The sequence below is a fragment of the Rana temporaria genome, chromosome 8 (assembly GCF_905171775.1).
Source record: "Rana temporaria chromosome 8, aRanTem1.1, whole genome shotgun sequence".
Classification (NCBI taxonomy): Eukaryota; Metazoa; Chordata; class Amphibia; order Anura; family Ranidae; genus Rana; species Rana temporaria.
This window is the reverse complement of record NC_053496.1, coordinates 85837574-85854108: the sequence shown is the minus strand read 5'-3', so window position 1 is coordinate 85854108 and position 16535 is coordinate 85837574. Positions and strand designations below refer to the sequence as shown.

The following is a 16535-nucleotide window of genomic DNA, read 5'->3' as shown; positions in this document are numbered from 1 at the left end:
TATGAAGCTATTTAAATCAGCTCCCCCCACACTCACCATTAGGCAAAAGGCGGCCACAATCACTTCCTGCTCTTCTCCACTTTGGGAAGGAGATGGGCGGGCAGTAAATGCAGGCAGAAATCCCCATTAGTATTGCTGGTTGTCTCTTGTCATACCAGCGGCGACCACAAGATGGTGCCAGACTACAGTAGGAATTATAGGCCTGCAGTAGGCTGCGGCCTCAATTACCGGCCGGCGCTCCGCGATCGCACGACGGGGGAACGGAGACGCAGGATGCGCCAGGTCGCCAATTCTAGTCACAATTGCAACCTGGCGCCCGGGAATTGTCCAACTCCGTTCTATACCAAGTCGTTAAAGGTTTCAAGGCTGATTTTTGGAAACTCAAACTACCTCCACATATTTTCTATGGGATCAAGGTCTGGAGACTGGCTAGGCCACTCCAGAACCTTAATGTGCTTCTTATTGAGCCACTCCTTGGCTGTGTTTTGGGTCATTGTCATGCCAGAATACCCTGGCTGAGGGAAGGAGGTTCTCACACAAGATTTTACAATACACGACCCCGTCCATCATCCCTTTGATACAGTGAAGTTATTCCCAAAGAATGTTTCCACCTCCATGTTTGACAGTGGGGATGGTGTTTGGGTAATGGGCAGCATTCCTCCTCCAAATACAGCGAGTTGAGTTGATGCCCATGAGCTTGATTTTGGTATCATCTGACCACAACACCCTCTTCTCCTCCGAATCATTCAGATGTTCATTAGCAAACTTCAGACGGGCCTCTACATGCATTTTATTGAGCAGGGGGACCTTGCGGGGGGCTGCAGGATTTCAGTCTTTCATGGCGTAGCATGTTACCAATAGTTTTCTTGGTGGCTATGGTCCCAGGTGCCTTGACAAGATTCCTACTGTAGTACTTGGCTGATTCCTCACTGTCCTCATGATCATTTAAACTACACGAGTTGAGATCTTGCATGAAGCCCCAGATCAAGAGAGATTGACAGTTATTTTGCATTTCTTCCATTTGCGAAAAATGGCACCAACTGTTGTCACCCTCTCACCAAGCTGCTTAGCAATGGTCTTGTAGCCCCATTCCAACCTTGTGTAGGTCTACAATCTTGTCCCTGACATCCTTATACAGCTCTTTGGTCTTGGCCATGGTGGAGAGATTGGAAGCCGATTGATTGCTTCTGTGGACAGGTGTCTTTTATACAGGTAACAAGCTGAGATTAGGAGCACTCCCTTTACAGGAGTGTTCCGAATCTCAGCTCATTACCTGTATAACAGACACCTGGAAGCAGAAATCTTGCAAATTGATGGGGGATCAAATACTTATTTCACTCATTAAAATTCAAATCACATTTATAACTTGTTTTAAATTAGTTATTCTGAATATTTTTGTTGTTATTCTGTCTCACTGTTAAAAGAGAAGTCTGTTTTGTTGTTTTTTTTCCCCTAATCATACTCATCTCAGTGGATGGAGCATCAGACTGTCCCCCGGTGTCTCTGCACCGAGAACCAAGCCACCGAACACCGCTGTTGGCTTGGTTCTCACTCCCTCCCTGTCGGTCTGTCTGACTGTCGGTCAGCATTGCTTCTGCTCTACTTCTCAGCGCTCATTGGAGCACCGAGCAGTGGAGGGGCAGAAGCGGCCGTCTGTCAGTGAACAAACGTACAAAAACAGCTGGGGATCAAATACCCTTTCCCCTTACTGCATGAATTATTAAAAGGAAAAAAAAAATACTTTTAGCGACTGCTATGATGACCATTTCAAAAAAAGAAGGAAAGAAATGGGTCAATTTAAAGTGTAGTTAACCACACAAACATTTACAGGCTGATCCAGTAAGCCACAGACAGGCAACCTTGGTACCCCAGCTGCTGAAACTACAAATCCTACCGGGCCTCATATATGTTGTGTAACACAAAGCAACTATACATTTTTTGAAAGGTTTTACCAGTTTTAATTTCTTTTCTTTACTTTCTGAGGCGTCAGCTTCAAGAAGTTCTCGTTCTAGTTTTTCTTCCGTTTTCCTCCACTGAAAATAGAAAGATATGCAAATCAATGAATGCAGGTAGGTTATAACAGTGGTCGCTGTGTCAAATGGTCTGTTACCCCCAGACAAAATGCAGTAGAAAAGCCTCCTACTGACACAGCTTGGCGTAATCCTAGCACCGAATCTTAAAACGTTGAGGGGCTGAACCGATCAACACAACAAAAACTCTGTAGTCATTTTGGGCTGACCCTCTACTATTCAGACACACAGGTTGTGCTTCCCCTGTTAAAAAGGTGCAGTAAACAATTTAAAAAAAACTAATACAGCCACCATATCCAAGACAAGTGAACATGTTCTACACCTTTAGTTTCTCAACCCCAAATGTGATTACGGTATTCTGGAAGGTCAATTAACCACTTGCCGCCCGCCCTATTGCAAATTGACGTCGGCAAAGTGGTTTCAATATCCCGACTGGACGTCATATGACGTCCTCAGGATATTGAGCAGCTGCACGCCCTCGGGGGCGCGCATCGCGGCGATCGTTGTTGCAGGGTGTCAGTCTGACACCCCGCAACACCGATCTAGGTAAAGAGTCTCTGACGGAGACTCTTTACCACGTGATCAGCCGTGTCCAATCACGGCTGATCACGATGTAAACAAGAAGAGCCGGTTATTGGCTTTTCCTCACTCGCGTCTGTCAGACGCGAGTAGAGGCGAGCCGTTCGGCTGCTCCTCTGACAGGGGGGGTTTGTGCTGATCGATCAGCACAGCACCCCCCAAGGATGCCCACCCTAGACCAGAGATGCCCACCCTAGACCACCAGGGATGCCACCCTAGACCACCAGGGATGCCAATCAGTGCCCACACTGGGCATCACTGATTGGCAGGCATTGTTTGGCACTGATTGGCATCCATAAGTACAATATAATACAGTACATCCATGCCGCCCATCCGTGCCGCCCATCAGCGCCACCTATCAGTGCCCCATATTATTGCTCATCAATTCTATCTCATCAGTGCCGCCTTATCATTCCCCAACAGTGCAGCCCCGTCAGTGAAGGAGAAAAAATACTTATTTACGTTTTGTAACGGGGGAAAAAAAAAAAGCATTTGTTTTTCAAAACTTTCGGTCTTTTTATTTCTTTTTTGCAGAAGGTGTATAACTGCCCTGTATGGAAGTGGTTAAAGAGTCAGCAGATTTCAATATCTAGGTTTTCTATAATGAAAAGGGTCAGACTTTTAAGGCACAGTAAACAATGAAGAGTACAGAAAAAAAAAATCACATTTATCAAGACAAAAATACATATATGATATACAGAAGAGCATGAAAGAACAAATTAAAAAGCATATATATTAAGATACACGATAACATGATATATAGTGAGCCCTAGTGCGTCAACCCGTTTTGCTGTTAAGCTTAGTCAGGACACATTCTGGGTTCGTAGGTTGCAGGAAAAAGGGAGAAACAGGTCTCACCATCTTGCAAGAGTCAGCCTTGCTCAACAAGTAGTTGAAGAGGGGGTAATGTCCAACAAAGAAAAAAGGAGCCAGCCTCTTTTTTTTTTTCTTCTTTGTTGGACATTATCCCCTCTTCAACTACTTGTTGAACATGTCAAGATTTAACGGTGTCGACCCAGGTCAGATTAATCCTTATCGTCATGTCCATTTGGCAACAGTGATAACAAGCCTATACCTGTGGTCATTTCACCTGGTCTTATACTCTGACATTTCGTCTTTTATGATTGTGTATTGTATATATTTCATAAGATGCAGTTGGCATATTTTTTGGGGAATTTTACCCTTTTTGAGGATTATTAAAATCTATTTTTTACATTTCTAAGTAGTGCCTACAAAGTCCATTTTTTCTCTTACCATATTTTTCAAACTTGTTGAACAAGGCTGACACTTGCAAGATAGTGAGATCCATTTCTCCCTTTTTTTCTGCAACCTACGAACCATGAATGTATCCAAACGAGGCTCAACGGTGAAACGCTTTGACGCACTAAGGCTCACTATATATCATGCATCTTAATGTGTGTATATATATATATATATATATATATGCTTTCTCATTTGTTCTTTCATGTATACGTATACCATATATGTATTTTTGTCTTAATAAATGTGATTTTTTTTCTATATTCTTCATTGTTTACCGTGCCTTAAAAGTCTGACCCTTGGTCACCTCCTGGGACCCTTTTCTGTATCTCCACAAATTATTTATGGATGTGGCAATGTGAGTGATTTCCTTCCTTATTTCTTTGTTTACTATAATGAGTCCCAACACACAAGTTTTTACCTTTCTTTGCATTCTAGACAGATTCTTCCTCTTGTCTTTGTAGGACATTAGTTTCTGCTTGGGGGCAAGGTCTTCTGCATCCTTATTCAATTGCACTTCTTTAATTCTTAGATGGAGCAAGATGTTCAGCACCTAAAAAATAACATTAATGTGGTAAGACTACATAGGTTTAATAAAGCTGCTTTAACCACTTAAAGACAGCCTACGGCAGATGTACTGCGGCAAAAAGGCTATATTGCGCGAAATTATGTAACTGTATGTAATTTTGTGCAATAGATACTGTGGGTGTGCGCCCATTGGACAGAGGGGGAGCCAATCAGTGGGTCCAGTGTACACCCGCGATCGTTGCCCAGAGAGGCAGATCGCTGTTCTGACAGGAAAGAACACAGTGATCTTTTGCTCCGGCTAAGCAGGAACACGGATCAGTGTTCCTCCAGTTAGTCCATCCACACCAGTTAGCAAATACCTCCTAGGGACACCCTTAGATCACCCGATGTTAACCCCTTTCCCTGCCAGTGTCACTAGTACAGTAACCATGCATACGTTCAGCACTGATCACGATTAGGGTCACTGGTTTCCAAAAAAGTATCAAAAGTGTTAGTCGGGTGTCTGATCTGTCCGCCGCAATGTCACAGTCCTGCTAAAGACTGCTGATCTTCACCTTTTTTAGTAAAAGAGATAAAATAAAAATGCCAAAAATCTAACTCATAATTTGAAGATGCTATAACTTTTGCGCAAATCAATATACGCTTATTGGGATTTTTTTTACCAGTACATGTTGGCCTAAATTGATGAAGACATTTGATTTACATTATTGTATTGTATTTGTTTTATAGCAGTTATTCTGGTATATGCAAGCAGTTAGTAACAGGCCCAAAGTTTCTGACATACAGTAGATGTACACAGATGGGTGGTCAGGTTACCTCAGTTGGCTAAACCCAAACCCTTCATCTGGAAGCAAAACGGGACCTTCCCACATACTGCAGATCAGATTTAGTTCAACATTCCTTCGGCCTGCAGGCACCAGCTCATGCCTGGATCTCGAAGCTCCATCGGGTTTTGTTGTTACTGACGTCATCAGGGGCACAAAGCCCAAGGTTTATGGTTTAAATTTACCCGACATCCACTCAAAATGTAACGCCCATCGACTACCATAGGCTTATACGGTGGCACCCATCAGGAAGATTGGTGGCTACAGTCGGGTGGATCTTAGATAAATACATCTCCCATGATCGCTGTGCTCCATTACACTTTTTTTTAAACGCACAGATTATATGTCATACGTTTCATTATTGATCTCAAAGTATATTAACTTAATTATTAGCTCAGCACTTCTTGATATATAGTAATAAATCGATTTGTTGTAACTATGGATTTTTTGGATTATACTGTAATTCTGTTCAAAGGTATCGCTACTAGAGTTTCCTAACTTTTCAATTATTAGAAGATTAAAAAAACAGGTTTCATCAAAGTCGACTTTGCTAGTAATGCTGGGAAAATTTAGTTTATATAGGTGTTCTCTCTCTCTCATGCACCAATTCATTTATGGAGCTGAGAGACACTTTCTCTGTATGCTGAAAGCAAACAATGGCTTGTCACATGCACAGTGCTTCCAGCTCACTGGGAGTAACATGTTCAGGATTCACACAAGCCCCTGTGCAATAACAAGCTTAGTTTGTTCCAGCATACTTGTCTGGCACATAGTCTCAACAATACACGTAACTGCAAAGTAGTACCATGGCCTTCCTTAACCACTGAAATGCAGCAATTACAAAAGCTGCACAGTTTACTGTAACAGCTCTAACAGAGCTCAAAATCATTAAATGTGTTGGAAATTTAAAGCATTCAACACAACATACAGGGATTTCTGGATTTTGCAAGATCATAAAAACATAATCACAGATAACCAACATTCTCCTAAAAGTCACACAGTACTATTAGACTATAAGCCATTCCGCGTTGACAGGCTGAATGACGTATGGGCAATTCATATGAGTATCTTCAATTTACCTCTGAACGGACGTCATAATTCTTACTCTTCACCAATCCTGAAATCACCTTCACTGCTGCTAAAGAAGCCTGGCCAAGCTTGTCCTGTCTGAAAAGCTTTTTCACTGCCTCAATGCACAGATCAGAAACCTGCAGAATACAAAAACACAAAACTATAGCAATCTGGTGTTAACAGCATACAGGATCAATTAAAAAAAAAAAAAAAAAAAGGGAGATGAAAAAAGTTGAGTCAGCCTCATATGGCACAGTACTTGAAAAGAATTCTGCCCTTTTACTAGACAATGTGGTAATGCCCATTGTCTCCCCCTAGGATACCCCTGGTGCCTGTTAAAGCAGATCTCCGGACAGATTCTCCCCCCCCCCCCCCATATGTCCTGGTTGCCGATCTCCTACCTTCACCAACTTTGCCATCCATGTTCTTCTGAGCTCTGTAGTTCCTCTGCAATAGGCTGAACAACCGTTATTGCCTGCTGACATCCTGTTTATAAGACCGCTGGCTTCTATCCCTATTATAAGCTCAGTCAGCGGTCTGAAACGCCCCCTTGTAGTCCTCTGAAAACGAGCAGGGAGGAAGCAGACATGTTGTGGGCAGAAGGGGTCTCACAGCCCCTGGTCTGTGCTGCCCATGGAGAAGGTTTCCTCCTCCTCTGCTCCCCGACAGTCACCGCACCTCCACTCCGCCCCCTTGTATAACAGTAGGGATCTTTCACTGTGTCAGGTATTTACACTGGTGGTCCTTGACATGGTGGTCTCAGACATGCGACACTGGTGGTTCCTGATAAGCTGCACTGGTTTGCATTTATATTAAAATGCATTACATTTATTTATTAAATATTATATTAATATGCATTTATATTAAAATGCTTTGCATTTATATTAAAATGCTTTGCATTTATAAGGCCTCATTCACACTTAGGGCCGTTCGGGTCCGTCTGACACGGACCTGAACGGCCGCTCCATGCATCGCTATGGAGCGTCGGATGTCAGTGGAGACATGTCCGCTGACATCCGACATGCTAAAAACAGACGTATGGGGGCCACGTCCCCATCCGTCCAATGCGGATCGGGTAAGATTTGATGAAAACGGACATGCTGTCCATTTCATCAGATCGCTCCATAGGACACAGCGGTGCCTGACAAGCCCCTCCCCACTCAGTGAGCAGAGAGGAGCTTGTCATCCGTCGGCTCAGCGGAGATCTGCGGACTGATCTCCCTCTGAGCCGACAGGAGCAGGCGGACTCCGTAGCAATGGAGTCCGCCAAGTGTGAATGAGGCCTAAGGCTGTAACCTATCATACTGTGTTTTATGTATGGTTTTCTGGCTTCAGAATGAGGGGTGTGATTTATGTTGAAGTGGGAGAGTTCACATTTACATGTACAAGCCTAGTGTACCCTCCCACATTCACTCCCATCCCAAGGACTCATGGGAAATGTAGGCCGATGACAGACAGATAATGCATTTTCATGAATCACAAAGCTGACTTCCTGAAAATTAAATCAGTCATATCTCTTAAACGGTATGAAGTTTCACAAATGCAATAACTGTTTAGCGTTTTGTGTGGGGTGGAATACTAATAATGTATTTTTTTTTAAATCCCACAGTTCTATTCTAACTCCATGAGCACAGGGTGCACAAATGTTTTTATTTGGATGATTTTTCTATTGTCCAGTCATCCACATATTTGGAGTAGGAAGTCTAAACTTGCCTCAGTACCACAATTTTATGTTATATGATGGCATGATTTGCATTTTTTGTAGGCATGAGATGGAATCAGGTCTGCCTAGTACAAATGAACATTCCCAGCACCCTAGATGCTGGGAACTTATTACTACAATATCCATTTTCAGAAAAGATGCATCGTGAACTGCAGAATGATTATATATCTAAGACAAATGTAAAACATGTGACCAACAGAGAAGGACCCCCAATTCAAACCCACAGGAATGTTCTAGTGTTACCCAAATATTAAAATGGTTTTTCACCTTAATGCATTCTATGCGTTAAGCCAAAAACCTGTGCTGCAAAATCCCCCTCAGCCCCCCCTTATACATACCTGACCGGGCCAGCGATGTGCACAAAAGCAGCGACTGTTGCCACCGTCTCCCTCCTGCCTGGGCAGATTGCTAGCAGCAGGAGCCAGTGGCTTCAAATGCTGTCAATCAAATGCTGTGTCGAGAGAGCAGGGGGCCTGAGATACCCGCTTTGTGTCAGATGCATAGACACAGACAGGGCAGTGCACTGGTGCCCTCATGTAAAGCAGCTTTGTGGCGCGTGCCGAAGAAGGAGCCTGGAGCACCAGTGGGGGACCACAGAAGAGGAGAATCTAGGCGGCTCTGTGCAAAACCATTACACAAAGCAGGTATAATATAATGTGCTGAAGAGGACCTGTTACTTTATGCTCAAAGTATTTAATGGTTATTCTCCCTAGTCTAATTAGCTGGTGTCTTTTATGCCACTTTCTTATATATACACACCAAGATTCTTGAATTTGTTCTCTAGCAATACCAGACATGGCACAAAAGACACATTGGGGGTTATTTACCCAAGGCAAATCCATTTTGTACTACGAGTGCACTTGGAAGTGCAGTCGCTGTAGACCCGAGGGGGACATGCAAGGAAAATAAACAGCATTTGAGCTTGCACATGATTGAATAAAATCAGCAGAGCTTCCCCTCGTTTCAGATTTACAGCGACTGCACTTCCAATGCAATTTCAAGTGCACTTTGCACTTGTAGTGCAAAGTGGATTTGCCTTTAGTAAATAACCCCCCATTGTGTCCACAGAAGCACCAAATTAGAAAACACCAAGATACAAAAGAACATACTGTATTATTCGGTAGATTCTACCTGCCTTGCAGACAAATTAACAAACTACCATTAGTAGTCCATGCTGTAATCTACGTAAAAATATATATATATATATATATATATATATATATATATATATATATATATATATATATATATATATATATATATATATATATATATATATATATATATATATAAATATATAAAAAGTTCTAAAGGTAGAAAAATTGTGTTTGTGTTCCCTCACGCCAGACAATGCCTATTAACCCCTTATTTTCTGAAAAGTGACTGTCTCTTGTGGAGACAATATCTGCCTTAAAACCCAAATTCCTGGGCTGTGTCTTACATATGTTTCTTCTCAAGCTATAATCCTTTTTGGCATCAACTACGCTGAAATAATAACGACACTCTAACGCCCTCTAGTTGTAGACAAAATCCTATTCTGGAAACAAAATTTATATTAACAAATCATTTACATCAAGGAAATGGTTGACATTAATGTGTGTAGTACACATAATGACAAACACTCTTTCCAGTTACAACTTCCTTTTCTAAATAGTAGATAAATAATTTACTAAATGTCACTACTATTGGAGCAAAACATTGCAGAAAACTAAAAATGTCACTTCCAAAAGACCAGACGAATTCTCATTTGTATATTGTATCACACTCCACGTCTGTATTGGCTATTGTTCAGATCCATTAGTTGCAATCACTTCTGAGCCACTGCTTCAGAATAGGTATGCAGATACAAACTTGTTCCGAGTCACTTTTTTTAAGTCAGCAATGGCACCCAGTTTACTTCTTGAAGTTTTTTTTAAAAATAAATCAAATAGAAGTCTTAGTTGCAATAGCATTACATAGGCTATTCCCCTTCAGTCCACCATGAATACTGCTGCCAGACTCATTCACCTCACCAACCATTTAGTGTCTGCTACTCCTCTTCGCCAATATGAATTACATTTCAAAACACCAACAACTTACAAAGCCATCCACAACCCTGCCCCAGCTCCATCCCTAACCTAGTCTCAAAATGCCAACCAAATCGTCCTCTTTGTTCCTCCCAAGACTCTCTCTAGCTCCCTAGTCGTCGCCTCCTCCAATGCTTGACTCCAGGACTTCCCCCCAGCTTCTCCCATCCTATGGGACTTCCTAACCCAAACTATCCAACTATGCACTTTTAGACAATCCCTGAAAACCCTTCTCTTCAGAGAGCCGATCCTGCCACAGCCTAACAACTGTACTTTTTTCTCTGTCAACTCATCCCCCACAGTTATTACCTTTTGTATCCATCAACCTTCCCTTCTATATTGTAAGCTCTAACAAAGCGGGTCCTCTGAATCCTTCTGTATTGAATTGTATTGCAACTGTATTGTCTGCAATCATGTAGTAAAGTGCTGCGCAAACTGTTGGCGCAATATAAATCTTGAATAATAATAATAGCTCCAAAGACACCAAATCCCTGCTACACAACAAACTGTACAAGGTTTAACAAGGACTATAATTTGAAATTCTGGCAAACCGCTAATTACTCTCCCTCTCAAAAGAGCTTGGTCCAGAGGGCTGCTGAGCAAAGGATTAAAAGGAAGCAAATACAATTAGAAACTACTTTTAAGGAGTATTTCAAAATATATTAAAGAGAAAATGTCCATGCAAAGTAAAAAATGTATACAAAGCCCCCCCCCCCCCTATATACTAACCAACAGCATGCCCCCCGCCTCTCATTTCACCTTTGCAGCCATCCACAATACCCAGCACTTCCATGTATGAAGGTGCATGTGGCTGTGCTCAGGTCTAGCAGCCAATCGCTAGGCCCAAGAACTCAAACATGACCAGTGGGAGTGAGGTCATCACTACCCTGGATCACAGACTAAAGCAATTTTAGTGCAGAGAAGAAAAGCGGGCAAGGCATTGCTATGAAGTCAAGTATAATGGGGTCAGGGGTCAACATGCAGAGACACTGTTCAAGCATTGCTTGACGCATTATGGTCCTTGTGACTATTCATTTTCTATGGGTCCTAAACTAGCAAAAAAAGCACCTGACCCTTTACTTTCTCCTTATCACAACACAGTGATTGTGTTTTCAGAAGTACATATTGCAGTGTATTAAAGAGCCAGGTGCGTTGTCATTGTAGAAATGAATACGTGATAACACATGAGCATAGGTGTGAAGCAAACCTAAATAAGTTGTATTAATACATAATGCACTATATATTGCTTTTACATATGCCTGGAGTTCAGCTTCAAGGCGGGATAAAAGAAAATAGATTTCCCAGTCTAGCACTTACATCTTGTCACAACATAGAAGTTTGATCATGTGCAGTAAGACAGTAAAGCCTGTGTAAGAAAACACAATAAACAAGGTATGCAAAGGGCTACTGACCTTCTTACACTTGTCATCAACAAGCGGTACTACAAGGACGATGATGTTGTTGTGAAAATTGAAGTGGGAAAGAGAGATCATGAGCTCACACAAGCACATCACTGCCACCTCTGCCAGTCCTTTGTATGCCTTTAATGATACCACCTCACTCTTCTTAGTTTTCATTTGTTTCCAATCTGTGTGCAAAATATGCAGGAAGAACAAGGGATCAATCAAGAGCTTGATGAAATAAAATAAGAGAAACTGCTAAATGTCAATGAGATCCATTATTCAAAAACTGTTCAGCAATAGGGAATTCATTATTTTGCCTTTGTAGCACACAAACACCCAACAAATAATACAGAGTGCAGATCTTTGTTAACACAAGGGCAAAAATGACAGGCATATAATGTTTATTAGAACCAAAAAAAAAAAGAAAAATGTTGTTTTTAATATAATACATATTGACCATGCTCATATAATGTTACACAGCACAGACTTACCCTTTATTGTTTGTTCCAGATTTTCCAGGTAAAATTTGTACTGACTTACTAAACCTTCTTCAAATTCTCTGAGTCTTTGGGTTTCCTTCTTGACCTGTTTTGCAAAAAAAAAATTACTTATTTGTTAGCATTTATAGTAAGATACGTACAATACCTCATTGAGTTTGACCAATATGAAGGCTGCCTATCTAAAAGATTACAAGTACACGTGTAATAACAAATAATAATAAAAAAAAAAAAAAAAAACTCATTTTATATTGTGTGTGAGTAATGTAAAATATATACAGGCATACCCCGCTTTAAAGCGGGAGTTCACCCATTTATTAAATTTTTTTTTTTCTCCCCTTAGATTCCTGCTCGTTCGGTCTAGGGGAATCGGCTATTTGTATTAAAATATGAGCAGTACTTGCCCGTTTTCGAGATGCATCTTCTTCCGTCGCTTCCGGGTATGGGTCTTCGGGAGCGGGCGTTCCTTCTTGATTGACAGTCTTCCGAGAGGCTTCCGACGGTCGCATCCATCTCATCACTCGTAGCCGAAAGAAGCCGAACGTCGGTGCGGCTCTATACTGCGCCTGCGCACCGACGTTCGGCTTCTTTCGGAAAATCGTGACGCGATGGATGCGACCGTCGGAAGCCTCTCGGAAGACTGTCAATCAAGAAGGAACGCCCATTCCCGCAGCCCATACCCGGAAGCGACGGAGAGGATGCATCTCGTAAACGGGTAAGTACTGCACATATTTTAAAACAAATAGCCGATTCCCCTAGAGAAAACGAGCAGGAATCTAAGGGGAAAAAGTGCCCTCTAAGGGTGAACCCCCGCTTTAAGTACACTCACTTTACATACACTCGCGAGTAAGGACATACCCACGAGTGTATGGAAAGTGCCTTACAAGTACTGTACAGACATTTTGCAGCCACAGTAGAAGGAGCTGAAGCTCTGAGAGCATAGCCCACCCTGTTCCAGTGTGCCCCTGACATCCCCCACTACAGCCCCTGACCCCCACTACACCCTAGAAGTGAAAAAAGGTATTGTTTCACTTTAGGTACATTTTCGTTTTACATACATGCTGTGGTCCCATTGTGTACTTAAAAGTGGGGTATGCCTGTATCTATAAAAATACACACACACACACACACACACACACACACAATTAGAATAATACAAAGTTTAATTTCAGTAAGCTCGTATATTTTATATAGATGAGTTACACACAGTGATATATTTCTATTTTTTTGGGGGGGGGGGGCTTATAGCTAGTGAAAACCCCAAAATCTGTATCTCAGAAATCCAGATTAATACCGAGATGTTGGTTTACTAAAAAAGCATGTCCATGTATAGTATGTACCATAACAATACCTGATTGGAGCTACTTTAGCATACATCAATGCAGCAAGGCATAGAGGCGATCAGCATGTGGCGCTGCTGAAGTGTTATGGAAGTGTTATGTAAGCCCAGGGTGCTTTGATAGTGACCTTCAGCTCATCTGTTTTGTTGGGTCTGGTGTCTCAACTTCCTCGGATGCCAAGTCCCGCTGGAAAATTAGCACCTCCATAAAGCTTGTCAGCAGAGGGAAGCATGACGTGCTCTGAAAATTCCTGGTAGAGGGCTTCGCTGACTTTGGACTTGATAAAACACGGTGGACCAACACCAGCAGATGACGTGGCTCCCCAAATCACTGTGGAAAATGTTGCATTTTATTTGGAAATCAAGGTTACAGAGTCTTGAGCAAGAGTGAAGAGGCACAGAATCCAAGTTGCAAGCAGATGCTTGAAAGACCAAGAGAAAACAGCCCTGGCAAAGTGGGCTCTGATAGGGGAAGGGGAAACCCTTTGCATAAGATTGCCTTATCCACCAATCAATAGTGGAATGGGGAGAGAGTGTGGCTTTTAGGCAGACCCAGCCAGCCCTGGCCACATGAAAGCAATATAGGGCAATTCCCTTGTAATGTTTTGAAGAAGGACAGAGGGATGGAAAAAATATGTCCTAATTGAGGTGGAAAGAGACCACTTTGTGTAGGAAAGGGAGGTTTTGGTCTCAACAACTTTGTCCTTTGAGCAAAACAAGAAGGTGCCCACCATAGTAAGGAAACAATCAGGAATCAATTCAGAATCAAGCCTAACATGTGTAATTGCTACCAGAAAGACAACCTACAAGCGAGATCTTCCAATGGAATATCTCTAATAGGTTCAAAGGGAGTGAGATCCCAAGGTGACACAGGAGGTTGAATTTTGGATTTATATGAGCGTGTTGCCTGGGGAGAGAACAAAAACAAAAAAAAACAAAAATCATAAAAAATATTGAGGCAAGAGGTTTTTGGACCATGATGGATAAAGCATAAACCTGTCCCTTGAAGGTACTCGGACAAATGCTTTTCAAGACCTGGTTGAACAAAGGCCAAAATATGCCAATTCTCATTTCACCAGATTTGGGCTCCATTCAAGCTAGGTCATGCCTTCCCTTTGATGATGAATATCCCCTCATTCAACTGTTGCACAAGGCACAGGAGGAAAGTTACTTAGGGTTTAGAGGTCTGAAGTGAAAACTGGGCAAGAGGAACAGCCTTGAGGTATGCTACTATCAAGCCTAGAACCCTCACGCTGAAACAAACTGCAATTTTGACCCGAGGGATTTGTGTGGAACCTTAGGGAAGCAACCTTCTCTTGGGGATAGAATATATACAATTAGACTGTGTCCAAGATTAGACCAAGGTACTCCAGACAGAGAGAGGGCTGTAGAGAAGACTTTGGAAGGTTGATTATCTAGCCAAAGGTTTGAAAGAAATTAATCATCCACTGGATTTTGGAAGCCAAGTTTGTGATAAGTTCTTCAGTAAGAAATCATCCACAAAAAAAAAAAACGCAAGGCATCATACAAGTAACCTGGGACATTATTGCCCTGGGTTCGTAGAAGAGTCAGATGCCACGCAGACACTTTTGTGAGCATTTGGGGTGCAGAAGAGAGCCCCGAATGATAGTGCTGGAAGTATTGGTCACCCACAGCAAAAAGTTATTTTAGCCGGTGTCCAATCAACTGAAGGCAGGTGTAAATAAATAGCCCATGGCCTATTAATTCAAGTCTTGTATTCTGTAAAAGGTACAAAAAGGATACCTTAGTTTAAAAAAGGAAAACATTTGTAGCGCTACCCCCTCAGGAGACGCTGGTTGTTGTTCGGATCGGCATATTAAGTTACCTCTCAGTGTTGTCTAGGGGTGTAGTTGAAGAGTAGAGTAGTAAGCGAAGTAGTGAGCGAATGTCCAATCAATGAATAAAGGTTTTCAAATGCTTTATTTCCAGGCCCAACATGGCCAACATCAACATGAGGTATAGCAAAAAGGTTGATGAAGCAGAAGAGAACTTTGCAGTATCAGGCCTGGATAAGAACCGAGCAATCCTGCTCTCAACAGCACAGTAGTAGTAGTTACAGTTCGTCGCCACTCTAGCCAGAGTGGGTGAAGTGTCCCCGGACAGACTCCTGCCACAAGCCTGGCGGCCGAAGTGTCACTTTAGGTTGCTGGGAGGAACAGGCCTCTGCCACAGACCTGGCTCTAGGGCCTCTGCCACAGGCCTAGTACTTTAAGTGAACCGAACGGATTGAGCGAATCCTCCCAGTAGATTAAATAAGAGTCACTGGCGGACAGTTGAAGTGTACCTGTCAATGTACCGGTCACCAGATCCCCGATGGTTCGTTCAAGCCCTGTTGGACAACCTGCCTCTGGGTTCTCCTCAAGCCGACCCCCCATCGAACGGGGCACAGCCTGGGATCTCCTCAGAAGAGCTGGGAACCCAGTAAGTCACTGGGGTCCCTGTCAGGAACATGAAGCTCCGCGTAGGGTGTGACCCCGGCCTGGTAGGCCATCGCCGGGGTCCGTTGGATGCGCACACCCTGAAGGTGGGTGCCGCACCTGGAAACCGCGAAGAACCACACAAAATGGCGTCTGCCACAGATATACTCTGCCCCGCGAGGGAAAACTCCTCTAATTGGCTCTGCCAGAACCCCTCTAGAGCCACCTGTCGCCCAGGGATGGGATCGCATCCCTGGAGCCCTACAGGACTGTTCAGGAATGACAGCAGCCCAAATTTAGCATGGGAGCAAAATAACTCTCCCATTCCCCACCAACTTTAGTGTAGTGCCCATACTGAAAGTAAGGGGGCGCTACACATTTAAAACTGCAATGATCTGTAAACACTCAAGAAATAAGAAACAATAAAACACAAACCCAGCAGAAATAATGAAATGATCCTCATCTAAAAGCTTGTTCGCCACAAAAAAGCCCTAAGCTATTTCTGATTCTGCTTATGGGACAATGTTGGCGCTTAGCTTCAAAACATCTCAATTTAAAAAATGTAATCAAATTCTTCTCACAATCTAATGAATGCGAATTTATACAGTATCATTCTTTTCAGGATTATCTAAAGCTATGAGAGTGCCACAATAAAGCACTATATTGATAGCGACTCAACTGAGCTTGGGGGGGGGGGGGTGGGGGTGGAGGAGGAGGAGAAGTTTACCTGACAAGAACAGGTGGCTTTTAAAGAGGTAAGTAGATTATCCCCCATAT

The 16535-nt window shown here is 42.7% G+C and overlaps 1 protein-coding gene across 1 annotated transcript in view; it reads right to left on the bottom strand.

The window, feature by feature from the left end:
- The window catches only part of NOC3L (NOC3 like DNA replication regulator), a 104979-nt gene that overhangs the window by 72349 nt on the left and 16095 nt on the right, over positions 1-16535 (bottom strand). The window contains exons 8-12 of the mRNA XM_040362146.1: positions 11976-12069; positions 11494-11669; positions 6301-6429; positions 4291-4422; positions 1953-2033 (exon numbers count right to left, since the gene is read on the bottom strand). Coding sequence (XP_040218080.1) covers positions 1953-2033; positions 4291-4422; positions 6301-6429; positions 11494-11669; positions 11976-12069 — 612 coding nt within the window. The remainder of the gene's footprint in view (positions 1-1952; positions 2034-4290; positions 4423-6300; positions 6430-11493; positions 11670-11975; positions 12070-16535) is intronic.